The sequence below is a fragment of the Aricia agestis genome, chromosome 20, assembly GCF_905147365.1.
Source record: "Aricia agestis chromosome 20, ilAriAges1.1, whole genome shotgun sequence".
NCBI lineage: Eukaryota > Metazoa > Arthropoda > Insecta > Lepidoptera > Lycaenidae > Aricia > Aricia agestis.
The window spans coordinates 1,551,360-1,579,208 of record NC_056425.1 but is presented as its reverse complement, the minus strand read 5'-3'; the positions used below and the strand labels follow the sequence as shown (position 1 = coordinate 1,579,208).

At 37.0% G+C, this 27,849-nt stretch overlaps 1 protein-coding gene across 1 annotated transcript; it reads right to left on the bottom strand.

Annotated features, from left to right (window-relative positions):
- On the bottom strand, nucleotides 1-27,635 carry LOC121737467 (WD repeat-containing protein CG11141). Its single transcript, XM_042129146.1, has 9 exons — nucleotides 27,284-27,635; nucleotides 26,644-26,807; nucleotides 19,463-19,586; nucleotides 7,331-7,494; nucleotides 6,464-6,608; nucleotides 5,880-6,073; nucleotides 5,436-5,542; nucleotides 1,533-2,025; nucleotides 1-993 (listed from the first exon to the last, which is right to left on the bottom strand). The coding sequence occupies exons 1-9, from the start codon at nucleotides 27,506-27,508 to the stop codon at nucleotides 552-554; spliced, it is 2,058 nt and encodes a 685-aa protein (XP_041985080.1). The 5' UTR covers nucleotides 27,509-27,635; the 3' UTR covers nucleotides 1-551.
- Between the last annotated feature and the right edge of the window lie 214 nt (nucleotides 27,636-27,849).

Genomic DNA, 27,849 nt, shown 5'->3' with positions numbered 1-27,849 from the left:
GGACAGCGCAGCGCTCTCTCCCTCCCACCCACTTCTTCTCAACATTCGACGCATCGTGAGAAAAACGTCGGAGCGTCGACGCTGCGATGACGCAACGGAACGGAGAATGCTGCTTCGCTTTTACTGTATGGAACTTGATTCTTGTAATTTTTTTGATCGAGATTCTTTTATTCAATTTTAATATAATTTTTGTAACATCTATTATAAGAGATTTCTTAACCACTTCATAATTATTATTAACAATTTACAGCAAATGCAATTATGTACTTGCTCAGGACAATTATTTACGTCACTGAATCTAGTGTTCTTGCTCATCATAATATTATGGCATTACCAAAAAAGCGCACATTGTAACAATCAACGGCGAAACGCCCTCATAAGCCAAGCATTAACCAATCATAACACTCCTTTGCTATTGGTCAAACTATAACTGTCACACATCAAACGTCACTGATTGGTCGAAACAACACTGTGATTGGTCGAAACTAGTCACCGCTTATGTCAAACCTCTTTTCTATCTGACACATCAAGTCTTTTATTTTATTCTTACATCATATAACCTCCCATTCGCTGCCTAAATTTTCGTCAGGGGACAGAAGGTTTAGGGGGTCTTTGACGCCACTTTTGACGTCGAGTTTTAGTTCTATAGAGTCTAAATTCCATGTGTTAGGTAGTTGTACTACTTTGGGTACCAAATCTTGTTGTGGTTTTTCGTTTTTAATTTCCTTTGTCTTTATTTTCGTTATGTTTGTGTCTATGGCAGGTCTTTTGGGTTCCTCTGGTCTGGAGTTTTCTGATTTGGTAGGTGCACGATTGTTTATGGGATTTCGTTTGGTAGTTTTGTAAGGACTGTCCGGGACAGTCACATTTAGTTTATTATTAGTGACCACGCTCTTTATACTGAGTGACTCGAGGTTCAACATCTTTGCGAGTATCCTTTCTTTTTCTTCAATTTCCTTCTCCAAGAGATCGTCGTTTTGTTCGTCCAAATTCCTGAAAAACATACAAAATTTATTATTTATGCTATATATGACGTACAATTTGTCTATTTACGTAATATGGGTTAGATTACGTTTTTTAGATTAAATTTTCCTCTTCCGCAGGGTTGCCTGGAAGAGATCGCTCATAGCGATAAGGCCGCCCTTGCCCACATTTGTTTTATTAAGTTTATAGTTTAAGTAACACGATTGTATTTAAATGTAATAATGTGAGCAGTAAAGTATCGCTCTATCTATCTATCTATATATAGTATATGTAGACAGATTATACATTTTATAATACCTTAGTTAAATAATATTATTATAATATGTTTTGAAGTAAGCAAATCAAAACAAGGAAAGCGGGCATGAGACTTAACTAACATAATTTTATTAGGTTTAAAATATAATTTAACAACAAAGTGTCTACTTTATTTATAAAAAAAAATTACAGGCTCGATGCCTCGTGGCTTTTTCTTCCAGCAAAACAAAATCTAGTCCGCTAAAAGACCGTTAGGTTTCAGTTGTAATAATCAAAATCAAAAGTATACATACCCATACACACTGACGTCCATTACACACGGGCTGGTGTAACTGACATCCGGCTTCCTCACCGGCGTGTTCATACGCGGCGTACTCCCCCCACTACCTACCTCCCTCCTCCTACTCCTTCTACTATGTATCACCTCTTCATCATATTTCTTCTCCATTATACTGTTATACAGCTTCAATTTCTTCTGCAACTCCTCAGATTTCACTCTTCTAATTTCCTCCGCATCACTCGATACGTCTTTAAATTCGTTTATAATCGATTCTAGGACGTTATTCGATATATCGTCGGGTAAATGTTTAATGGGGGGTAGTTCAAAACATTCTTCGCCGTTGGTCACGTTGTCTATGGTCTCGTTGCGCGTAAACATCGCGATTGGCTGCTCTAGCACGCTCGTTATGTAGGGGACGGTCTGGTCGATGTTGGTCAAATCCCGCATTGTATTGACGGCGTGCTGCAGCGACGTGGTGAGGGATTTCGTCATGAGGGACGGTTCATCTGTTAAAAAAAAAAGGATATAATTGCTGTAGAGATCAGCAAAATATTTATAATTTATTTAATAATATTTAATACATAATATTTAATTCTTTCTGGGAAGCCACATAGACCCTTACATTTAAAAATCTACCCGTCGAATAACTACACAAGGTCTAGTCGTCTTTGTCAGAACTCTGAAACGATAAGTCATATGGCAGATAAAGTCAGCGGACCTTGAATAATTAATTATACGCTGCGTAAGTTCCTTATTATGAGGTTTACTAAAAAAGCATTAAAAAAAAGCGTATTTTTACAAAACAAGCATCACCAGCCTACCTGTTAAATGCCAAATAAATGTAAGTCTCCAAAATAAGTCTCATCGACATTCACAGAGCCATTGCTCGAAAAAAAAAACTAAAATAAAAATGTAAGTGGAAAAATAAATAAAAATGCAAAAAATAAATAAAAAATGTATATTCATATAAGTACAATGGCCTTGTTAACATCGCAACATAAAACAATAACAAAATAAACTAAATCGTGTTAATAAACTAAAAAATAATTTGGCTTATTTGTGGTAATGACTATATTATTGTAACATACTTCGATATCCGTTATAGGCCGGTCGCCGGATAAAGGGAAAGACATTAGACATTGACCTATCTTTGTTTCTATAGTCCGGTCTTGGAGTACAGAGATATAAGACTGTTTACCTATACTTCCAAGTTCTAACATAACGTTTTTTGTGGAAACGAGATAGGTACTAATATTTCGGTGCGCGTTTAGAAAGAAACAAGAAGCTGCAGGTCAATGGTAATTTTTTCTATCAGGCGACCGGATTTAACTCGTTTAAAAAGAAAAGGGACAAAATATATAAACGACAATTTCATTATTTAAACGAGTCATATTAGTCCTTATACCAAAGAGCTTTGAATTTTTATGACCTTTATAAGAAGCTATATCTTGGGACATTATTAGTCATAAATGGCTTAAATTCTTTAAAATATTAGTATCCTACAAATGTATGACCTATTCTGCTATGTATTTGTAATATCTTTAAACAAATCTCTTTTATCTTTAATAATACTTAATAAAGGATTATAAGTCTCCAAAACTACTATCAAAAATATAAATACTTTTCTTCTCTCACTCTCTCGTAGAAAGAAAGGACTAAAAAAAACAATTTATTTGGTAGCATATGATAACTATTTAATTATTATTATCCTAAATTGTGTAAGTACTTATATGACTATTTATATTCCCTTACTATGATGCATAAATGATTTTTATTTATTTTAATAACATTATCCCTAAATAAATGTTGTATTTACAATAATAAGTTTTAACTTTACATTTACTTTAGGCGGTCAAAAAGACAATGTCTAAGAATTATAATTATTGTTTAATACCAACACTTTATATTCTTGTCTTTTAACATCTTAAACAATTTTGGCACAACCTTTAACATTTAAAAAGAATACTGAGGGTTTTTAGGAGTTTGGACGGAGTCTTATATTAAATTGAGAAATGTTCACAACACTAAAGCAAGCTTACAACTTACAAATTCAACCTTTTTAATGTATTTAACCGACTACCAAGAAAAGTGATGTTTATTTCTAAAGATTTAACAAAAATATGAATACATTTTCTATGTTGATCAACGACTAAGCAGACTAGATAAATTTCAATAAATAGGATATTATATTACTGCAAGATTTTCACGCTAGAGGCAGCACCAGCATAGACAGTAAAAACAAGTTTTGTTCGACGTTTCATAACGTTTCTGTCAATATTCTGATACTCGTATGACGTGTGCAACATGTTGGAATGCGGTCGGATTGTTTACTGTATGTACTAGTAACACCCTCTGATGCAGACTTTTACGTAATAAACCCTATTCAATAAAGCTAGGAGATATGGTCCCATAACAATATTTTATCAATTTGGAATGTATGGAATTTTTGTAACACTAACTTTTGTCGCCATTTTTTTTTGCAATTTTTGTCGTATACAATCACTGACCTCCATTATACAAGTACGCTGGACTTATGATACCCAGCTGTTTTTTGTGCCTATTTGAAGCGGAATCAGCGCCCCCAATGCGGGGGAAGAGAACTAAATCTGACGTTAGTTTGACGTTTGAAAGTCGCCATATTGGCGCTGATAGCAGTAGTGGGAGTACTAATCCTAGTTTCTACAACCAATAGCGATTAAGCGGCCATTTGCAAGCTACGTCAGATTTAGTTCTCTTCCCCCGCATTGGGGGCGCTGATTCCGCTTCAAATAGGCACAAAAACCAGCAGTCATTTCAAAGGGTATCAAAGGGTAGTATAATGGAGGTCAGTGTATAAAATACTTTATATTGATTAAATCTCAAAAATCAAATTGCAAAACGAAATTTTTACTTTTTAAAACTTTTTAACCATAAAATACTTTAAGACCTTATAGTCAAGTGATTTCTAAATGCATTGCACTATTTGATTATAAAGAGTATAAACAGCTATTATACACAAAATAAAGTTTTCTTTGCCACAAACCTTATCTTTAGAAAATTATCTTTTTTTAAATTATTACATATTTAGTTCAGTGATTATTTTAACAAACTTTGTAACTTTCCCTTCTTTTTAGATACTTTAAAAGATTTCATATAAATATATATATATATATATATATATATATATATATATATATATATATATATATATATATATATATATATATATATATATATATATCGTCAAAATTACGCCTTACCTTTAACAACAAATAGAATCTGATGGCATGCGCCAATGTCAAGTCTAAACTACATTTGCTATCTTTTCTCTAAGCCTTTTACGGCCGTTCCCAATATTTGATCTATCTCTGGTTTTGCCCTACTAGAGATAGGAATAGCTCACAATTGACATAAATTATATGGCTCTAATGTCTAATGTGAGCTATTCCTATCTCTAGTAGGGCAAAACCAGAGATAGATCAAATATTGGGAACGGCCGTTAGTGGCTTTCACGCGTCCATAGTATTGTTTTTGCTTTTGGGCTGTAGTTCAAGTACCATTAAATAGAACCCATTAAATAATATAATAGGTTCACCGTTCATGGTTCAACAGCAGTACGATTCAACTTAGTCACATCTACAATGAATCTATAAATTCTTAAGCAGTTATCTGTCTCTCTGTTCTTACTTATTTCGTCACCTACGTAATATATCGCTACTGTGTTATACGTAGTCTGTCTCCACTCTCCTTACTATTAAAAATATTAACGAGCTATTATTCAAGAGCTGCTTGTCTTCGTCTGCCACATTGCCAACGTTATAATATTATGATATGCAGTATACAGTTAAGCAGACCCTGAAGACGCTGCGTAAATATTAATAGCAATAGTTTTGTGTGTGTGTGTGTGTGTATGTCAGCTACTTGTGTGTGTGCGTACCGAAGAGCGCGGCGCGCGCGGGCTCGGGCGCGTGCGCGAGCCGCACGAGGGACCGCCCGCCCTCCAGCACGAAGATCTCGTCCTTGTTCACCGACACAGAGAGAATCCTGGAAGACAGATAAGAGATGTAGAGAAAGATACAAAAGTATTAAGTCAGAAAATACAAAAAAACAGTGTTTATAAAAGTTACACCTAAAAGCTGGGTTTGATGAAAAAAGGCGCCAATAAGCGCTTGTAAGCACTCATACAGAGTCAATCAGAACTTCAATAGCGCTTAAATCCGCCACTAAATATTATTCGGCAGTCGCTGGATTTTTTTTCATTGTTTTTTTTTTACACTTGTCGACGACAGTCGACGGCTGCCGTCGACGCGTGTCGTCGTCCAGACGAACGGCGTCTGGAAGCTCTCTAAGAGGGCCACCGCACCACAGTCTACGACTTTACCTGCGCAGGTCGGTGACTACGGCGACGGCGGTAAGCGAGCGCGGGTCGAGCACGTACAGGCGGCGCGCGCTGGCCGTCACCAGGAAGTGCTCTCGGAACACGTGCAGCACCGTGAACTGCTCCTCCGCGTCGTCGGGCCGGGTGGTCGCTGGGTTGAGGAGCTCGGCCACGGTGAGCGGGTTGGTCACCGCCTCCTGTGAATAGAGAATACATTATTTATGTTGTCTCTGTCTTAATAATTTAATGTTTTCCGCGAGGTTCAAGGAGTTGAAAATGTTGTAGATTCCTGGGATCTTGCGCACGAAGTATAAGAATCTATTCCTTAATACATTAAAAAACATAAATAAAAACAAATATAAATAAGTTCTTCAAACTAAAAAGTGATTTGGCGTCTCATCTAAATGGCAAAATCCACTGCAAGTTGCTCAAAAAAGATGAAGGATCACTTTCATAACTGACAAAATTGACATCTGTCAAGACCATAGACAAGCGACGTCTTGTGTTAAATCATAATAATTATTTCTTACAAACATTTTTAATAAATCTAATAGGATGTTGGTGTTGCTAAATAAGTAAATAGGAACCTTAAAGAGCAGCGTCTGGAGCACATTGCCGTCGGTGTCAGCCCGCCAGAGCCGCAGGCCGGCGCGCGCGCAGTATATCGCCCCGCCCCCCGCCGCGCCGCCAGGCGCGTACGAGTATTGGAACACCGCGCCCAGAGCACACAGACTGAAAACAAACATTATCATCACTTCATTATAGAAAACAAAGTCACTTTTTGTACCATATATTGTAAACTTTAATCTTTAAAACTAAACAACGGGTGTTTATTCGGTGTAGAAAACCTGAAATTTGATGTGACGTACTTTATGGATTATTCCTACCAACAGGGACATAATGCCACTTTTTAATCACAAAACATGCTTCGGCACGAATGGGCCGGCTCGACCGGAGAAATACTACGTTCGTAGTTCTCACAGAAAACCGGCGTGAAACAGCGCTTGCGCTGTGTTTCGCCGAGTGAGTGAGTCTACCGGAGGCCCAATTCTCCTCCCTATCCTCCCCTTCTTTGTTCTTCCTTGAGATCCCTTCCCATCCCTGCCTTCCCCTATTCCCTCTTAAAAGGCCGGCAACGCACCTGCAGCTCTTCTGATGCTGCGAGTGTCCATGGGCGACGGAAGTTGAAAGCAACTTCCGTCACCCATGGACACTCGCAGCATCAGAAGAGCTGCAGGTGCGTTGCCGGCCTTTGATGGAAAATTTGATGGAAAGCCATCAGGTGACCCGTTTGCTCGTTTGCCCCCTTATTTCATAAAAAAGGGGTTGTAAGGAGGATTTGAAAGTTTTTATGGACATTATTATTACATATTGTCACTTAAAATTGTTCTCATTGTCATCAAAGTGAACTTGTATCATGTATGGTAATTGGTATGTGATAAGTGATAAATTACCTTCTCCTCTCCTTCTTGCCCAGCTGACAGACCCTCCAGCGGTCCTGCTCCCTCCGGCAGATGATGGTGCGGTAGAAGCTGGACGCCAGCAGCGCCCCCTGGTGGTAGCTCAGTTGGACTATCTCGTGCGACTCGTCCACCACCTCCACTGACTTGCACAGGTGCTGGGGACAGGAGTGACAATGATCATAAAATTAAAAACAAATCTAAAATAAAATTTTCATCGATTTTCTATACATATAAAACTAGCTGTCCCGGTGAACTTCGTGTCACTTAAAAACCTTCCCTGGACTTCTACGAATATTTTAAGACTAAAATTAGCCCGTTTATACAAATATTTTAAGAATAAATTCGCGACTCATTTTTATATTATAGATAAGGGGCCAACAAGCAAACGGGTCACCTGATGAAAAGCAACTACCGTCGCCCATGGACACTCGCAACTTGCTGGCCAGATTGAACAAATTTGAACCAGAAGCGCGGTGATAGTAAAAACTTTTATTATTTTTAAATTTAATGAATTAGGCATAATATACAAGTTATAATATGGTCTATTCGCAGAGTACTTAGAATATCGTGTATGTGTATTTTGTGGAAACGGAGCATTGTACCGGTGGCACTCGTGCGAATGAAAAAAGAACTACCGATGTATCAACGTACGAATTTCTACGTGACGTGCGTAGCAACCGTACAGTACCATACTTCCATACTATTATTATAAACGCGAAAGTGTGTCTGTCTGTCTTTCTTTCTGTCTGTCTGTTATCTCTTCACACCGGTGAACCGATTTTGCTGAAATTTGGCAAAGGACATAGGAACATCTACTTTTAATTCTTTTAAGTAGGATAGTTTTTACATGGTTTTTACCACGGAAACATGTGCGGATAGACTAATTTTGGCGCAACGGAGTTGCGGGCGTCCTCTAGTAATTATTATAAATGCGAATATGTGTCTATCTGTCTGTTTACTGTTACAACAATATTTAGTTCCTGTCTGATAAACTGGTCAAGCACTAGCTTATCTACTTTTAATTCTTTTAGGTAGGAGATGAAATTATTTAGAATTTGGAGATTTTTTTTATTTGGGATTACAAACAGTCCACTCTAGTCTCTAAGCCAATAAAATGCATATTATATTAGCCAACTTTCTAGTATATTATGACAGTGAGTCAGGCCCGCATATCTATTTTAGTTAGCTACAACAAACTTTCAGATGATAATAATCACATTAAATGTTATGTAATTTCTACTTTCACTACAGTCACTATTTCCTTGTTACGATCTCATGTCAAGTACTAAGAGACAAGTTGTTATTCAAGGAATAGATAACACAATTACTTTTGAAAAGGTTTTACACAAAACAAAGTACATATGTTAGATAAGATCGAAAGAGGTAATTGAAAAACATAACTTTACTGTGAATTTTTAATATGAACTATAGTAAGTAAGTATATATGTTTTTAAATTCTAGATAGGTTTTGTAAAAAAATATATATAATTATAGACAGATGTCTAGAAACTGAAAGTACTTATACCAAATACATACCAAATTTCATCCAAATACACACACTGGCAAAATTAGCGGAACATTGGTAAAAAGGGCCAAAACTTGAACTCAAGTGGGCCGGGCTGTCTGAAAGCCTTTTTTATAGATTCTAAGCTTATTCAAGAAATAAAATATTGAACAAAACTGGCAAGTTGACAGGTTTTTATAGCAATTATGCCCTAATAAGTGTTTTTCGATTATTGACGTTGTAAGTGTTCCTGATAAGAATGGCGTTTTAACGGGGTGCAAGGTATGCTCAGCTCATTTGATTATTTGGTTTTTGGAAGAACACATTGCTTAGATACTAAATTAGTGATTTCCCAGCATCTGCGACAGCTAGAGCTGTAACCACGATAGAGAAAGGTCACACCTACCGTTCGGTCAGTCAGGCCAGGTGTGTCGGCTTCCGTGGTTCATCGTAACTTTCAACGCTTCAGAGAGACTGGATCTTACGTTCGGAGACGAGAACAAGGCAGATATCGGGTGACAATGGTTCAGGATGACCATTTTGTAAGGAAACAAAACTTAAGAAATCGACCTCAAACTGCTATGCAGACACGAAACCTGTCGGAACAGGTCCAAGATGAACGTGTAAGTAATTGTACAGTAAGAAGAAGACTCAAATAAGTTAAATTAAACTCAAAAGTGCCAGCAAGGGCACCAAAACTTGAGACAGGACACCGAAGAGCCAGGCTAAGATTTGCGCGTGAACATCAAAATTAGACAAGTGAGTGAAATCTTGTGCTGTACAGTGATGGGAGCAAATTTTGTGTACATTGTATTGACAGGCGATAAAGAATGTGGATAAATCATAAGGAAAGCTACAGGCCATCAAACTTACCGGAAACAGTGGCCTATGATGCAGGCTTCGTAATGGTTTGGAGTTGCATATGATTTGGAGCCCGCATGGAGCTGATGATTATAGATGGTGGTACTTTGACAGTACAGAGCTATAGCACCAACATCCTGGAACTGCATGGTGTGCCTTTTACACAGTTTTAGGTAGTAATTTCAATTTTATGTGCGTCCATAGAGTAAGAAAATCGGGCATTATTACCTAAACGATGCTGGCGTAGCCCAGGTGGAGAGGCCAGCGTGGTCTACGGATGTGGATCCGATTGAAGACGTGTGGCACATCAATGGGTGAATGATACGAGTCAAAACTCCAGCTCCAAAATGTGTCCAGGAGCTCGAGTTGGCGCTACTGGAGGAGTAGGCGAATATCCCACAGGAAATGATTGACAATTAAAATGCAAGCATGGAATGGCGTATCCAGGCCCTCTTGAAATCCATAGAAGGCATTACACCAGCATTACACGCTTTTAACATGGCATTTCTTTAATAAAAATGGAGAATTTATCTTCAAAACTTACTACTGAAATTTCAAAGATTTTCTTAATTTTTTGATTTTTGCTGTTTTTTTTCTATTTTTCACGTTTTTATGCCCTACATTTATATAAAATTTATTTTTTAATAATCAATTAGTAAATAAATAAATAAATATATAAAAATTAGTGAACAATTTAAAAAAAATTGAAAATTTTGTTATGTTCCTCTAATTTTGCCGGTGTGTTTAGGTTTAGCGATTGAAGCGTGACGATATTATATCAGACAAATAGATACATCATACGTATTCCTATTGTAATAATATTCGTATTTATTATTGATTTATTTTCTGATACTTAATGAATTAGCCTAGATTATTTAAACAAAATAAGAAACTAGACTTATCTAGAGAGAATGTGCAAATATCAAATTTGATTGTTAATAAATTACTTATATATTTTTTGTTTATACTACCAATACTATAATAAGCATGTAATAGTGCCAACGGCCGACCCTCTTATCAGGTTTTTTCCGCATATTTACATACTAATTAATAACACTCGTACTATCAACTAAGTAACGTAAATAACACGTCTGTTTTGCTGTTGATTTGTTTTCCTGTGAATCAGGGCAAACGAACATAATAATATTATACTTTGTCTACGACTACCGTCATTTATAGTTGACCCCTAAAGGCTAAAACCAACTGCATTACAAGCATAGTATAAATATTATATAAAGTAGACCAAATTCTATATTTAAAGAATAAAACAATACAATATCAAGTTATAACTGTCTCTGTTACAGTTGTTGAATTATAACAACTTGTACTTTATTTAAATTATGAACTTAATCTATACTTAATATTATAATTCTGCAGAGTTTGTTAGTTTGTTTGTTTGAACGCGCTAATCTCAGGAACTACTGGTCCGATTTGAAAAATTCTTTCAGTGTTAGATAGCCCATTTATCGTGGACGGCTATAGGCTATATTTTATCACGCTAAGACTAATAAGAGCGAAGAAATAGAGGAAAGTGTGGAAAAAACAGGGGGAAATTATTTGAAAGGGCTTATTTAAACGCGCTAATCTCAGGAACTACTGGTCCGATTTGTTAAATTCTTTCAGTGTTAGCCCATTGATCGAGGAAGGCTATAGGCTATATTTTATCACGCTAAGATTAATAGGAGCGAAGAAATAGTGGAAAATGTGGAAAAAACGGGGGAAATTATATGAAATTGCTTATTATCTTAAGATTCTTAAGAACTACTGGAGCAATTTTTATGTTATTTGGCAAACATGAAGGGACATAGGCTATTTTTTTGCGTTAAAAATGTACGGTCGCGTGAAATTCGTAAATTACGCAAGCGGAGCCGCGCGGAACATCTTATCTTATATATTATAAAAAATCGTAGGAAAGTCAATAGTGTACATTGAATATTTTTGTACAATAAATAATACTTGGGACGTGATCTACTATACTAACGCGGACGAAGTCGCGGGCAACAGCTAGTATTATTATAAACGAATCTCTGTTCGTTTATAATGCCGCCAATTTGTATATTCGGTAGGTATTAGCCACGCAAAAAAGAAATAAAGTAGCAAAATAATTAGCTGAGTTTAGATTTTTTTTTTAATTTAAATTATTCTTGTGATCAAAATTTAACTGAAACTGCGAAGGAAAAATATATACAATATTTAAGGATAATTTATAAGGAAATATCCTTTATAATACGAACATAAAGTATACTGATAAGATATAGAAATATAATAAAAGTCCCCGTTTAGTATTGGATGAATCACCTAGTACAGGGGTCACCAAATGGCGGACCGCGGTCCGCATCCGGACCGCCGCCGACCCATTGTGTACGGACCAAGCATGTTCGAAGATGAACTTCGTTAAAAATAAATGTAGGTTCAGAATTTAATGTCTTGCACCAATTTCACTCCAAACAAGCAACGAAAACTTGACACTTTTCTCATTATATGTAAATAAATACCATTGTAATTTCCGTAATTACATTGTTTTTTTTATATACAGTGCGGACCGTGAAGCTCATTTTATGTCTTAAAATGGACCCCGAGCGAAACTAATTGGTGACCCCTGACCTAGTATATAGGGTATTCCCGTTTTCAATGCATAACCACAGCCCACGCCTATATGACTCACAATATTTATTTACATAGCCCTTTCTTATGCTGTAGGCTACAAGACAATGCTTGCGGCCACGCTTAACATACAAAAAACGCATGTATAATAAACTAGATGACGCCCGCAACTCCGTTGCTTCAAAATTCTACGTGGGAGAGCCATGCTTCGGCACGAATGGGCCGGCTCGACCGGAGAAATTCCACGTTGTCACAGAAAACAGGTGTGAAACAGCGCTTGCGCTGTGTTTCGCCGAGTGAGTTAGTTTACCGGAGGCCCAATCCTCTACCCTATTCCCTTTCCTTCCCTACCCTCCTTACCTATTCCCTCTTAAAAGGCCGGCAACGCACCTGCAGCTCTTCTGAGCTCTTCTGTTGCTGCGAGTGTCCATGGGCGACGGAAGTTGCTTTCCATCAGGTGACCCGTTTGCTCGTTTGCCCCTTATTTCATAAAAAAAATTCTTTTATCGCGCGAGAACTGTATATTTCGCTAGGATAGAACGTATCCTAGGTCCTTTTCTGGGACTCGAAGTATTTCCATACGCAATTTCAGCAAAATCGGTTCAGAGTTTTAAGCGTGAAAACAGACAGACAAACACACTTTCGCATTTATAATATTTTTCTGATAAAGTGCCGAATAGGCTATTCACAACTTTTTTGACAGATTCTCCATACTTTATCTGTCAAGTTAAGTGGTGGATAGCCTATTCGGCACTTATCAGGAAGTGGTGAAACAGGCCCTTAGACCCAATTTCACCAACCTCTGTTTGTTAAATCCTAACAAGGCATTACTTAACGGACCTTGGAAAATTAAACAGACTGTTAAAATACTTATGTCCCACAGTAAAAATTTAGCAGCGGATTAGTAAATGCAATGTTAAGTGAACAACGAGTGAACAACTATCAGTTCGTTCATTCTTGTTATAAGGCGATGAAATTGCAATGTACAAGATTAATACGACAATATGTTTGGCACTGCAATGTGTCACTTTCTTCCATAGTAGTATAATAGTAGATAATCCGACCAAATTAAAATATCACTGATCGCATACATTTGTTACGCTATAATAGTTCTTAATTTACTAGGTTAATAATTATTATCTGTCAAAGCTGAAAACATGAATCATAATACAAACTTTTATTTAGATATTTCGGTTTGGTAATTTTGATACAAGTTAATATATTTGCAATGTCAAGGAAAATCCGAGGGCTGAATTTTTGACAAAGTGAAAATAAATAATTATTCATAACTATGAAAATAATTAATAGCAGCGTTTTACCCTGAAATAAAACGCTTATTAAATACTTACCTTATTTGAAGCATAATAATTGAGATAGGCACTTCCATTTCCGCAGATTTTACCTCCTTTCTTTCCTGAATGTTGGTAGCTCTGTCAACCTTGGCGCCATCATCGAGCAGGTAGAGGGAGAATTCCCGCTCGACTATGATCATTGAGTCGAAATTACACCAGGCAGAAATAAAGTTATGCTTCAAATAAGGTAAGTATTTAATAAGCGTTTTATTTCAGGGTAAAACGCTGCTATTAAACACCTGACCGTTATTTGAAGCATAATAATTGAGACGTGTTTGTTATCGCCTGGTGATGATGTACGCCAATGTGACAAAATAAAAGTAAGACGCCAATGAAAAGAAAATATAACAATATAAAATGAAAATAGTAATTCCTTGTGGGAATACTTCTAAAACTTTATAAATGAATATATAGGTGATATAAGAGTGATGGAATAGAAAATCCAGTGTTCAAACACTTTTTTACACAATTATTACACCAAAAACTGATTGACAAATCAAAAATACAACTTGTAAAAGCTTTGATATGGACATAATGAAATCAACTAAAGGAACAAAATAATTTCTTAAATCGTTAGAATTAGATTAAAGTACTAGTTTTTTGTACCGATTTTCAATAACGGCCCCAAAAGTATTTCATGAATGGATACATTGTCTAATGTCTCTCCAACTTTCAGCCATAGCTGAGCGGACGTTACCTGGTGGTGCAGTTGTCTCAGACAAGTTAGTTTTGATACCGCCAGCTAAAGGCGGCAGATGGTTTTCCTCGCAAACTCGTAAATAAATTGCACATTTAGCTTCGCTAATCGCTACGCCTGCGATGAAAAAAAAAAAAGTGATTACAGCATTTAACCCAGTAAACAGCAAGGTTGGTTATTACTGGGATTTCTTAAAATCTTCCAGCTAGATTGCCTGGAATCAGAACTGTTCGTTTTAGTTATGACTAAATAAATTAATCACATTAAGAATTTTAAACCACTGTATTCTTACAGTGTGTAAGATCATGTACACGTCTGCCCAACGAAAACAAAAGCAAAATATCTGTATGTCTAGAAAATACAAATAAATTACTTGCGTCAACTGGCGTCAACAGTATAAGACTTAAATAAGTTTTTAATTTATGTTGTACTGTGTACAAGCTTTTTCAATGCAATAGATTTTAACATGTTATACCAAACCGTAAGAACTTAAAGGGCCAGAAATCTCTGTATCAGACAGGAAGATATCTACTTATGTAAGAAAATAGTGTTATAAGAGAGCTTAATCTATTAAAAATAGATAAGCTAAGAATTTTGCCAGGACTGTGGCCATCGGCTTGTGAGCATCATAGCATCACATCTGTGAAACTTACACCAGGATAACCATCTATACCAGGCAACTTTATAAGTTTTGAGAGTAGAAGGTCGCCATGATAATAACAATAATTTTATATGGTTATCATCTCAGCCTCAGAAATTTTACAATTTTACAACCACATTTCTATACTTCCAGGGTCATTTCCTGATTTTTGGAAGAGGGACCGCTGAAATGTCGATTTTGTATTTCTCCAGATCGCGAATCGTATACGGTGCTGCTATTGCACTCGACTTGAGATCTGCCCGCCAAAATACTCGTTTCCAGCGTGGAACCACTAGGAGATAAATTCTTTGAGCCTGATTTAGGTGAGCCAGGACTTTGGGTATTAATTAAACACCTAGGCTAGGGGGTACTCCTGAGAAAAGGCATCGTGATATAAACCTGCTTGATCGGTCAAGTCGAGAGTTACATAATTAGTCACTACATGAGCTTCGGCGGAAGCAAATAGATCGTTCACACAAGTAAGCCGCATTTTGTGATCTTCTCCGTGCAAGAAGTTAACAGATTTGGGAATGATCCAATAACTCGAAAAATCTGAATGGTTATGTCCATCAGGGCATCTGACCTGGTGCGACCTTCGTCCCAAATGTAGGTTATAGCTGTTCGATTGTCGCTCTGCCAAAGAACTGTCGAGCGAGGGAGAGTCTGGTGCTGACTGCTGACCTCGGAGAAGCAGAGCGCTAGAAGCTCTTTCTGATTGTAATGCATGAAATTTTCTTATGCTGACCATGTCCCCGTTAAGAAAAGGTGGTCGAGTTGAGCACCCCAAGCTAGGTCCGACGCATCTGTTGCCAAGCAGTGCGATGGTGGGCCCCAATGAATGGAAGTTGATAGATGATGACTTTGCAACCACCACCGAAGATCGTCGCTAAGCGTAACGCTTGTCTCGGTAGAGAGCAGCGATTCGGAAATGCGGACTTATCCAAGTCTATGAGAAGAGACAAGAGAGCTCGGTAATGTAGCCTTCGGTACTATGAAACTGGCGAAGTTCAGGAGACCGAGGATGCTCTGCAAGGTCTTTAGATCTACCAGACTCTTTGTCAGGACTCAGGACTGGTAAAATCTTTTGATGAATTTTAGACATTTTCTCGCCTGGAAGTAGCTTTTCGTTTTGTAAACGTGTTCCAACGAACACCTAGAAATACCAGGTCTTGTTGAGGCGTAAGTAAATCCTTTGAAGCAAAATGTGGACATGGTTCTGTAGGATGATTTTGTTTTAATAAGCAATAAGATAATCGTCCTAATAAACGATTATACGCAGAACTTGCTCTCTGAGATTTTTGCTTAACCCAATTGGTCAGGGAAGCAGGTGACCGGACAATAAGCATGTAATTTGCAGCAACTGTCCCTTGTATACAGACGTAGGAGCCGTCAGTGCGATGGAGCGACTGCCAGGTAAAATAAGCTTGGGACAGGTATATTTTGCAAAGCCAATCGTCGGGTTGCAAAACGAAACTGTCATTAGTTGAACATTTATGAGCCCGAATGGCTGAGTCAAAACATAACCGAATAGAGTGGAAAGATTGAAAATAGGACGGCAGGACCCGTCGACCTTAGGGACCAGAAACATTGTCGAAATAAAACTTGGCAAGGGGCTGGCAACTTCTAATACACCCTGGAATATCATTTGTCGAATTTGGAGATACATATCTTCCGACTCTGTGGTAGAAAAATGATTTTGGTTTAATTTTGGAATGAACCGAGGTGGTTTCTCTATGAATGGTATGCGGTACCCTTTTAGAATCTTTATAATAATAACCTGGAGCATCTAGGCGCTGCGAACGAGAAACGGCGGTAAAACTTCAAAGTTTGACCCGCTCTGAATTTTTGATTGTCAGTACTTACGTTTTTTGGCATTCCCGAGATCCCCGAGATTCCCGAGATCCGAAAGAGAAGCGGCATATTCACGGGTACTTTTGCCGTGGAAGTTCCCTCAGTTGTCCAATCGAGCTCCTCTCGAGTGAAAGGAACTTCGTGCATTGCCAGGCATTGACCGTGGTTCAAAATTATTTCTTTGTCCCCGTGGGGTACGATTGTATGAACAGCCTTGCGCAGGCTGGTGATCATGGGAAATGTGCGAGCTAGCACAACATCCATGAGACATACCCTGCGCGGGTATATAATTCTTAGTCTGCCTCTGCGGGGGTAGGCTAAGCTCTCGAGTGAAAAGAACTTCGTGCATTGCTAGGCATTGACCGTGGTTCAAAATTTATTGTTTGTCCCTGCGGGGGACGATTGTAAGAACAGCCTTGCGCAGACTGGTGAGCATGGGAAATGTGCGAGCTAGCACAACATCCATGAGACATACCCTGCGCGGATATATAACTCTTAACCTGCCCCTGCGGGGGGCGGCGAGTCAATCTGTTGCTCTAGAACCCGCTTGCGCAGCGGCAGCAACATTATTCTGACTATTCGCAACAAAGGTTTTGCGAGCTCCCTCAGTCTTTTCGAGTAGTGACACCAGCAACTCGGAATTAACTTAGATAAAATTATTGCCAGAACTGGGTCATGAACAAAATTGATAATTGCATTGCGTCTCATTTGAAAACTTCATAGATCTCAAAGCCCAGCTCAGACCACAAATTAATTGAAGTAATTCTGACGTTGTGATACAAATCCTTAACCGTTTCATTTAACCTTCAGGGGTCAAGCTTGAAGCGTGTGACCATTGTAACAATTTCTTAAGAGCAGATTTCAATGCTCCGCGCTGCATAAGTACGCAATATAATAATGCCGCGTATGATTTGTGCACGTGAGGGTTTTTTTTTTTTTTTTAAATATTTAAGCTCATCATTGACCTCTAAATCAACAAAAACTAGTATATGATTATAAAATTCTTGAACTTCAGAATAATGAACTTCTGACTATTCATTATTATGTTGAATATTTATTTAATATAGCCAAAACCTCCAAAAGAGAAGTTTTCGTAACGGACGTTTCTTTAAGTTTTGTTTCAATTTCAAAAACAAGATTCGGTTATAAAGAATTGCTAACGGTCGTTTCATTTTCATTTGATTTGCTATACAATTCCCGACTGACATTATCGTCGATAGAATTACATGACCTTGAAAAATAGATCGGTTTTCGTAAAAATAATTAACCTTTTTGTTAAGTTCATTTCTTGAGTTAATTTAGTTAAAGGGTGGTTATAGCGCTGTCTGTATTTGCTCCCCCCCTTTTTGTGGCGGCGGCGCCTCGAAATACGTTTGCTGTGTGAAGTAGAAGTCGATGACGAGCTCGAATCATTTGTTCAACTACTACTACTAGATGACCTTGCACGAGAACAAGGCCTTTTTTATTAACCACATTAGTGGGTAGTTTCAAATCTAATGTTAGCTGGTGTCACTACCGAATCATGAACAAATTCACATTCGTTATTCATTATTAATAGCTACCTTAACCTAGGAAAGAACACAAACACAAGAACTTAACTAGAAAATTAATATTTAAAAATTTAAATGTAGTATTTAAATTTATATTCGTTATTAAAGTAACGATACGAACGATAAAATCGTTATTAATATGAAATGTTCATCTTTTCTAAAGAAAAAATGTATAAAAATATAACTTACGTGAATTACCAAAACCTTGAAAAACGGTAAAAACACAACACTGAAATTATTTCACTTTATACTTAAATTATATAACTGGGAGTTATATAATAAGGAGGTATAATACGTAATGACTTCTGAGCACGACTGTGCGGTGCGGAAAACAAAACGCCAATGATCATAGTCGAGCGGGAATTCTCCCTCTACCTGCTCGATGATGGCGCCAAGGTTGACAGAGCTACCAACATTCAGGAAAGAAAGGAGGTAAAATCTGCGGAAATGGAAGTGCCTATCTCAATTATTATGCTTCAAATAACGGTCAGGTGTTTAATAATAAGGACGTAGCGGAAACATGGCGGAAAGACTCAAAAGTCAAAACAGATTCTTTTATTGATATTGCATATTATTGTCTTTGAAAGTTGTTATTTTGACTCATATAACAGCCTGTTAAATATTTAACGGATGTTAAATGTTGTTCAAACAATACGAAAACAAGGATTGAATCAATCATAAATAAATGTGGCCTGCAACTTCATTGCGCCAAAATTCGTCTTACGCGCGGGAACATTCAGTTTCCGGGACTTCTTATGTCTTTTTCCAGGACTCCAATCTCCATGACCATCACAATCAGTTTTGTAGTTTAAATATAAAAGATGAAAAAAACAGAGAAAGACACACATGTACTTTCAGATTAATAATATAATACCAGTATTCAGTATGAAAATGACAAACAAAGTCCAGTTTCTTGCGCCGGTCATTCTTGCCAGGCTAGTTTTCAAACCATTTTAAATAGCATACAACTAAAGGTTTTATTCGTTTTTAGTTATTTCATAAAACACATAATTTTTATAACAAATAGAAGAGAAGTGGGCGAAACAAATGCATGAAAAACTCACCATGTAAAAATCAATTTCAGTCATAATGATAAGGCCATTCTTGTCGCCCGAGAACAATCTCATTCCATTCTTGGACCACTCTATTGCGGTTATCTTGCTCTTGTGCAGGTCACCTATTGTGTATCTGTATCAAACAAAATTGAAATTATTGCTTCACCCATCAATCCCCAAGCGGCACCCGGCTGTAGCATAACTATTGAAAATGTGTGTCTGCGATTATTAGTAATATATGAAAGTTAGTAATGTTGCATTAATATTGCACTATAAAGATTAAAAGACAAGTAGTAGACTTCTGGTTCTGAGATTTTTTAACTTACATATAAAATTCTCGTGTCTCAATGTTAGGCCGCGTACTCCTCCGAAACGGAGGACTGATTTTAACCAAATTTTATATGCATATTCAGTGAGTCTGAGAATCGGCTACTCCCCATTGATAAGTGCATTTGTTGAATAAATAATAGTAAATTATTATAACTCGAGACTGACGGCGGCAACTCCTAAATGGGGAGGCTTACGCCAAAAGAAGAAGAAGAAGAAGACTGACGGCGGCCATTGTTTGTGCGATGGGATAGCGATGGACGTTGCCATGGTGACATACTTATTTAGTCACTTCAATAAAATAATATGGGCGAAATACTTTAAATGGCAAAGAAACGTTTGCCAGGGCAGCTAGTTATAATCTATACTAATATTATAAATGCGAAAGTATCTCTGTCTGTCTGTCTGTCTGTCTGTCTCGCTTTCACGCCAAAACTACTGAACCGATTGCAATGAAATTTTGTACACAGTTATTCTAGAGTCTGAGAAAGGACATAGGCTACATTTTGATGTGGGAAAATATCTTATTTCCATGAAAATATCGACGAAAATTACTTCGCATTGCGCGTGGCCAGCGCTCATCCCGGGGGTCCTGGGTTCGAGTCCCGCAGGCGGAACAAAAAGTTTTCAATGTTCCTGGGTCTTGGATGTGTATTAAAATAATATTTCAAAAATCTTAAATATATTTTATGTATAATATTATAAAAAATCCAGAAATATATCGACGCGATGCAATGAACATTTTAGTTCTAATACGATTCAACAGATGGCGCTTTTTTTTTACTTCGTTGTAACATAGAACTAATCATACTTATTAGTTATTATGTTTTTGTTTATAGTTTTTAATCTTCTTCTTTGTCCACCCCATGTTCCCAGTTCATCTGGGGTCGGGTCTCCCTGTACGTTTGCGCCAGAATTTTCTGTTCTGGGTTGTCTCAGTAGTTAGGCTTTCCTGGTCCATCTCTCTCTTGATGTTGTTCCACCAGGTTGCGGGTGTTTATAGTTTTTAATACGTTAGAATATTATGTTTAATAATATTATCACTTGCTATAATAATAATCAATCTATCTTATCTTATAGAACTCCTACTGCATTTCTAAGGAGTTCGAGTGTGTTGTGTTGGCCTATATTCCATCCAGAAAATATTTTTACATTTTAATTCTAATATATGAAAACAGATGGCGCTTTATTTTTTACTTCATTATTATAACAGAACTAATCATACCTACTTTATTATATATTATTGTTTTTATTCATAACTAGCTGTTGCCCGCGACTTCGTCCGCGTGGACTTTAGTTTATAGCGCGCGGTGTCAACAAAATTTGTGTCAAATTTAAAAACTTTTTAAAACCCTGGTAAGTGGTACCCCTCTTAGGGCCGCGCAGCGCGCTACACCGGAATGGCAGCGCTGAAAGTGCTCGCCTCGCCGCTGCCATTCCGGTGTAGCGCGGCCCTTAATTAATCAAAATACCCAAAAACAGCTGTGCAGTGTGCACATAATCTGTACTAATATTATGAATGCGAAAGTATCTCTGTCTGTCTGTCTGTCTGTCAGTCTCGCTTTCACGCCAAACGCCAAAACTACCGAACCGATTTTAATGAAATTTTGTATACTGATAGTCTAAAGCCTGAGAAAGGACATAGGCTACTTTTTTACTGGAAAAAAGGGTTGTAAGGGTCGTAAATTTGTTCAAAAAATTCATAATAGATGGCGCCGTGCGTGTTCTACATCGCGCTGACGCTTGCTCAAAAGTCTTTCTATAAGAGGTGGTATCATCTTACATTTAAGTCTCGATTTTTTCGATTGTTATATGTATTCTACGGTATTAAATAACTCAGTACTTTATCTGTGCAGGCAGTGACGTAACCTTAAGACCAAATTTCACCAACGACTGTTAAAGTTAATGCTCGAATTAGTATCACGTTAGCTGTTTCGTTTTTCATATGAATGAAAGAGAAGACAGGATATTTTAACAAGCTGTTAACACTAACAGACGTTGGTGAAATTGGGGCTAAACCTATCAATGATAAATAGTTTATGGGTAAAGTTGTGTAATTGGGGGGCTAAATAAGTTTTAAAATTTAGCATAATATATAAAGTTTAACATACAAAAATGAAGTACTTATTGTTTGCACACTGCACAGCTGTATTGATTTAAGGGGTAGGGTTGTTGAGGAAGTGATTATGAGGAAGAGGAGGAGGAAGAGGAATTGTCACGCGCAAATTTTGAGGATGCGGATGAGGAAGAGGATATTTTATGAGGAAGAGGATGCGGATGAGGAAGCGGAAGAGGAAGCGGATGAGGAAGAGGATGATAGAAAATTATAAATACTAGCGGACCCAACCCAAACTTTTGTCCTGTCTGTACTTTGTACATAACGTACTAGGTACATACATTACACAAAAATTAATTAAAAGGGCATTTTCCAGTGAACCAAACTATGAATCTAAATTCTAAACCATTCTCAAAACACACACAATAAAGAATCATCAAAATCAGTCTAGCAATAAGGGCCGCGCTACATCGGAATGACAGCGGGGAGGCGAGCGTTTTCAGTGTCATATATATATGATTTTAAACTTTATCTTCATTATTGTAATACATAGTACCGCTTGAGAAGTCTACGGCCGCCCGTGGCCGCTGTACTATGTATTACAAAAATGAAGATAAAGTTTAAAATCTTATGACACTGAAAGTGCTCGCGTCGCCGCTGCCATTCTGGTGTGTCGCGGCCCTTAGGCTGTTTAGACACACGCCGCAGCGGCGCCGCTGCAATACTCATCTTTGCACTTCTATGGGCCCTCAGGGAGAAACCATACGGTGCGGTGCGGCACCGCTCCGGCGCCGCGCCGCCGCGCCAGAGCGTGATTGGATACGCGACGCGCATGCGCAGTGTAATTCCTCATAAATTCCTCTTAAATTTTGAGGAAGCGATAGCGGAAGAGGAATTTTTATTTTTATTTATGAGGAATGCGGTAACGGTTGAGGAACCCAAAATATTGCGGAACTTCCTCATTATGAGGAAGCGGAAGAGGAATCCTCAGCAACCCTATTAAGGGGTACCAGGGTTTTTTTATAAAAGCTTTTGACACCAATTTTGTTGACATCGCGCGCTATAAACTGAAGTCCACGCGGACGAAGTCGCGGGCAACAGCTAGTCTATACTAATATTATAAATGCGAAAGTATCTCTGTCTGTCTGTCTGTCTGTCTCGCTTTCACGCCAAAACTACTGAACCGATTGCAATGAAATTTTGTACACAGTTATTCTAGAGTCTGAGAAAGGACATAGGCTACATTTTGATGTGGGAAAATATCTTATTTCCATGAAAATATCGATGAAAATTACTTCGCATTGCGCGTGGCCAGCGCTCATCCCGGGGGTCCTGGGTTCGAGTCCCGCAGGCGGAACAAAAAGTTTTCAATGTTCCTGGGTCTTGGATGTGTATTAAAATAATATTTCAAAAATCTTAAATATATTTTATGTATAATATTATAAAAAATCCAGAAATATATCGACGCGATGCAATGAACATTTTAGTTCTAATACGATTCAACAGATGGCGCTTTTTTTACTTCGTTGTAACATAGAACTAATCATACTTATTAGTTATTATGTTTTTGTTTATAGTTTTTAATACGTTAGAATATTATGTTTAATAATATTATCACTTGCTAAAATAATAATCAATCTATCTTATCTTATAGAACTCCTACTGCATTTCTAAGGAGTTCGAGTGTACCGTGTTGGCCTATATTCCATCCAGAAAATATACCAATGCAATCAACATTTTAATTCTAATATATGAAAACAGATGGCGCTTTATTTTTTACTTCATTATTATAACAGAACTAATCATACCTACTTTATTATATATTATTGTTTTTATTCATAACTAGCTGTTGCCCGCGACTTATAAATACTGCGAAATATACTGCGAAAGTATCTCTGTCTGTCTGTCTGTCTGTCTGCCTGTCTGTCTCGCTTTCACGCCAAAACTACTGAATAGATTGCAATGAATTTTGTACACAGTTATTCTAGAGTCTGAGAAAGGACATAGGCTACATTTTGATGTGGGAAAATATCTTATTTCCATGAAAATATCGATGAAAATTACTTCGCATTGCGCGTGGCCAGCGCTCATCCCGGGGGTCCTGGGTTCGAGTCCCGCAGGCGGAACAAAAAGTTTTCAATGTTCCTGGGTCTTGGATGTGTATTAAAATAATATTTCAAAAATCTTAAATATATTTTATGTATAATATTATAAAAAATCCAGAAATATATCGACGTGATGCAATGAACATTTTAGTTCTAATACGATTCAACAGATGGCGCTTTTTTTACTTCGTTGTAACATAGAACTAATCATACTTATTAGTTGTTATGTTTTTGTTTATAGTTTTTAATACGTTAGATTATTATGTTTAATAATGTTATCACTTGCTATAATAATAATCAATCTATCTTATCTTATAGAACTCCTACTGCATTTCTAAGGAGTTCGAGTGTGTTGTGTTGGCCTATATTCCATCCAGAAAATATATCAATGCAATCAACATTTTAATTCTAATATATGAAAACAGATGGCGCTTTATTTTTTTACTTCATTATTATAACAGAACTAATCATACCTACTTTATTATATATTATTGTTTTTATTCATAACTAGCTGTTGCCCGCGACTTCGTCCGCGTGGACTTTAGTTTATAGCGCGCGGTGTCAACAAAATTTGTGTCAAATTTAAAAACTTTTTAAAACCCTGGTAAGTGGTACCCCTCTTAGGGCCGCGCAGCGCGCTACACCGGAATGGCAGCGCTGAAAGTGCTCGCCTCGCCGCTGCCATTCCGGTGTAGCGCGGCCCTTAAGAGGATACAACAGCGGCTAGAGAAATGAACAAAAAGTACGTGTAATATCTATAGCTGTCTCCCTTACCTCAAGCCTATACCGCAGAACGCGATAGAGACAACTGCAGAAAATCCAGAAAATCAACGATTCGTTGTCCCCTGATTCCTTCTCCAAAACTTAACCGATTTAAGTACTTTTTTCATTAAAGATTAAAAAAAGGCTTGAGCTGTGTTCCTATGTTTTGCTTTTTTGTATAATCTAGCCAAATCTGTTTTCTGGACGTTTGAACACAGTGGAAAATCTGGCCATTTTTTTGGGTTTTTGAACGTTCATATCTTATTTAATAATTAAATTATGAAAAAAAAATAAAACATAGGGACATTGTATTAGTGGCCGTAGATATTCAGGAAAAAAAATATAACTCTACTAGCATTATCCAGGGAGGAAACAGGGGACAACGTTTGTATGGAAAAAAGGGCGGTGTGGAATCCTCTTAATTAATCAAAATACCCAAAAACAGCTGTGCAGTGTGCACATAATCTGTACTAATATTATGAATGCGAAAGTATCTCTGTCTGTCTGTCTGTCTGTCAGTCTCGCTTTCACGCCAAACGCCAAAACTACTGAACCGATTGTAATGAAATTTTGTATACTGATAGTCTAAAGCCTGAGAAAGGACATAGGCTACTTTTTTACTGGAAAAAAGGGTTGTAAGGGTCGTAAATTTTTTCAAAAAATTCATAATAGATGGCGCCGTGCGTCTTCTACATCGCGCTGACGCTTGCTCAAAAGTCTTTCTATAAGAGGTGGTATCATCTTACATTTAAGTCTCGATTTTTTTCGATTGTTATATCTATTCTACGGTATTAAATAAAGTAAGTACTTTATCTGTGCAGGCAGTGACGTAACCTTAATACCAAATTTCACCAACGACTGTTAAAGTTAATGCTCGAATTAGTATCACGTTAGCTGTTTCGTTTTTCATATGAATGAAAGAGAAGACAGGATATTTTAACAAGCTGTTAACACTAACAGACGTTGGTGAAATTGGGGCTAAACCTATCAATGATAAATAGTTTATGGGTAAAGTTGTGTAATTGGGGGGCTAAATAAGCTTTAAAATTTGGCATAATATATAAAGTTTAACATACAAAAATGAAGTACTTATTGTTTGCACACTGCACAGCTGTATTGATTTAATGGGTACCAGGGTTTTTTTATAAAAGCTTTTGACACCAATTTTGTTGACATCGCGCGCTATAAACTGAAGTCCACGCGGACGAAGTCGCGGGCAACAGCTAGTAGATAATAATTAGTATTAACAGGGGTCATTGACATCAAGACAAATCTCTTCTTTAGAGGAAAGATAAACAAAATACCCTAATTATTGTACCTACTATAGATAAAAGTAATTAAGGTTGCCTTACTACAATTATCTTGTCCACCATTATTGTTTTAAATGACAAATCATTTCAGTTCATATTAGTTTCAAAATCAAAATCAAAAATATTTTTATTTGGAGTAATTTTTTACAAAAACTTTACCAAATGTCGATACTACGGTGCCTACCACCGGTTCGGGAACTAACCCGGCGAGAAGAACCGGCGTAAGAAACTCGCACAGGGCCATCTTTTACTAAAAAGATGGAAAATTACAATTTAAAACATATAACAGTACAACACCGTCAGATTAATGTACATTACATCCCGGGATGTATATCTTTACATTACATTAACCTGACGCACCACTGAAATGTACATGCAAGCATCGTAGTCATCAGTCCATTCAGTTTGGAAATGTAGGGCCTACAATAATAAAATTATGTATGTGTTTGTCTTATGTTCTATTATAACAAATTATTGTTTACTAAAATATTGATTTTTATTTTATTACTTTAATAAATAAAATCTTTTTACCACTTTAAGTGCCAGTAGTCTGCTTATTTGCTGCCTCTGACCCATGTTTTTGTTAGTGATTTTAGTAAAAAGGTATTAAATATGTAAATATTATTTTACCTTTCAACCTTTGGTTCAACTTTGGGTTTAAATGTGTCTGGAATGTTCTCTGGATGTTCTTTAGGTATCTGGAACACCGTGACCTGGCCTGCCGCATTCCCCGCTCCTACCATGTAGTCCACAGTGTTCACAATCTTGACATAGGTGATGGGCGTACTTGAAGCCTGCAAGAAATATATCAACAATAAAAAAACAAAGCAATCTTTTACTACAGCTGTCTTTCTTGTATAATAGAAATTAATATTATGTAAGTTCCATATTTTGAAGAGGAAGTTATAAATTGTATTACTAGTGTTTCATTGTTATTACAAGATCTGTGAGTATTACTCATAGATCTTATATTTCTAATTTTCAGTATTTTAGATTACTTTAACAATTATTATAAAAAAATCTTGTGTCAACTTTGAGATAGTAAATTGAATTTAAAATGCACATACAAGGTACTGTTGGTAATAAATATATTCAAACGTGAATAAACTGTGTTATGGATATTATAGTAATTATTATACAATGTGGGTTTGTCAGTCAAGCCACTTTTCTAAAATATAGCACAAGGATACACTGTATAAGTAAATATCTATATAAACAGTGTGTATCTTTAAATTCGTAAGGTATTTTAAGATTTACTGAAGATAATTACCTCGCAACGCAGGCGCTGTATGTTTCCCTTTTTTCGATCATACCAGTAAACGAGACCCACATTAGTCCCGAGCGCGATGTAGTCGCTAACAGCATCAACGCAAGTTAAGCACAGTTCACTAGAAAACAAGCCTGTTTGGATCTTAGGAGGAATCAAGTTCAAAATATGCGAACAAGGCGTCCACTCTCGGACGAAACCTTCCTCTGCACCGCTTGTAACTTCCATTTTTATTATACTTATTGTTACTTTACACCATGATTATGTTTAATATAATTCGAGAAAGAAGATTTTTAAAGTGAAAATATTATTTATTCAGAAAATATGGATTTTACTGCCCGTGTCCACAGCTCAAGTGTTTTTTGGCATTGACAGGACAATAAAATAAATTGACATATTTTGACAGATCAACTTTCTCTTCTGACATTAGTGATGTGCCCTCAAAATCGATTTTTAAGTCGAATTACTTAAATTAAAGTAGTACCTATTTCTGATTCTGTAACACAAATAACTGATTAAAATAATAAAACTTAAAAGTGAAAAAAATGTTTGATTTATCCTCGAAAGTA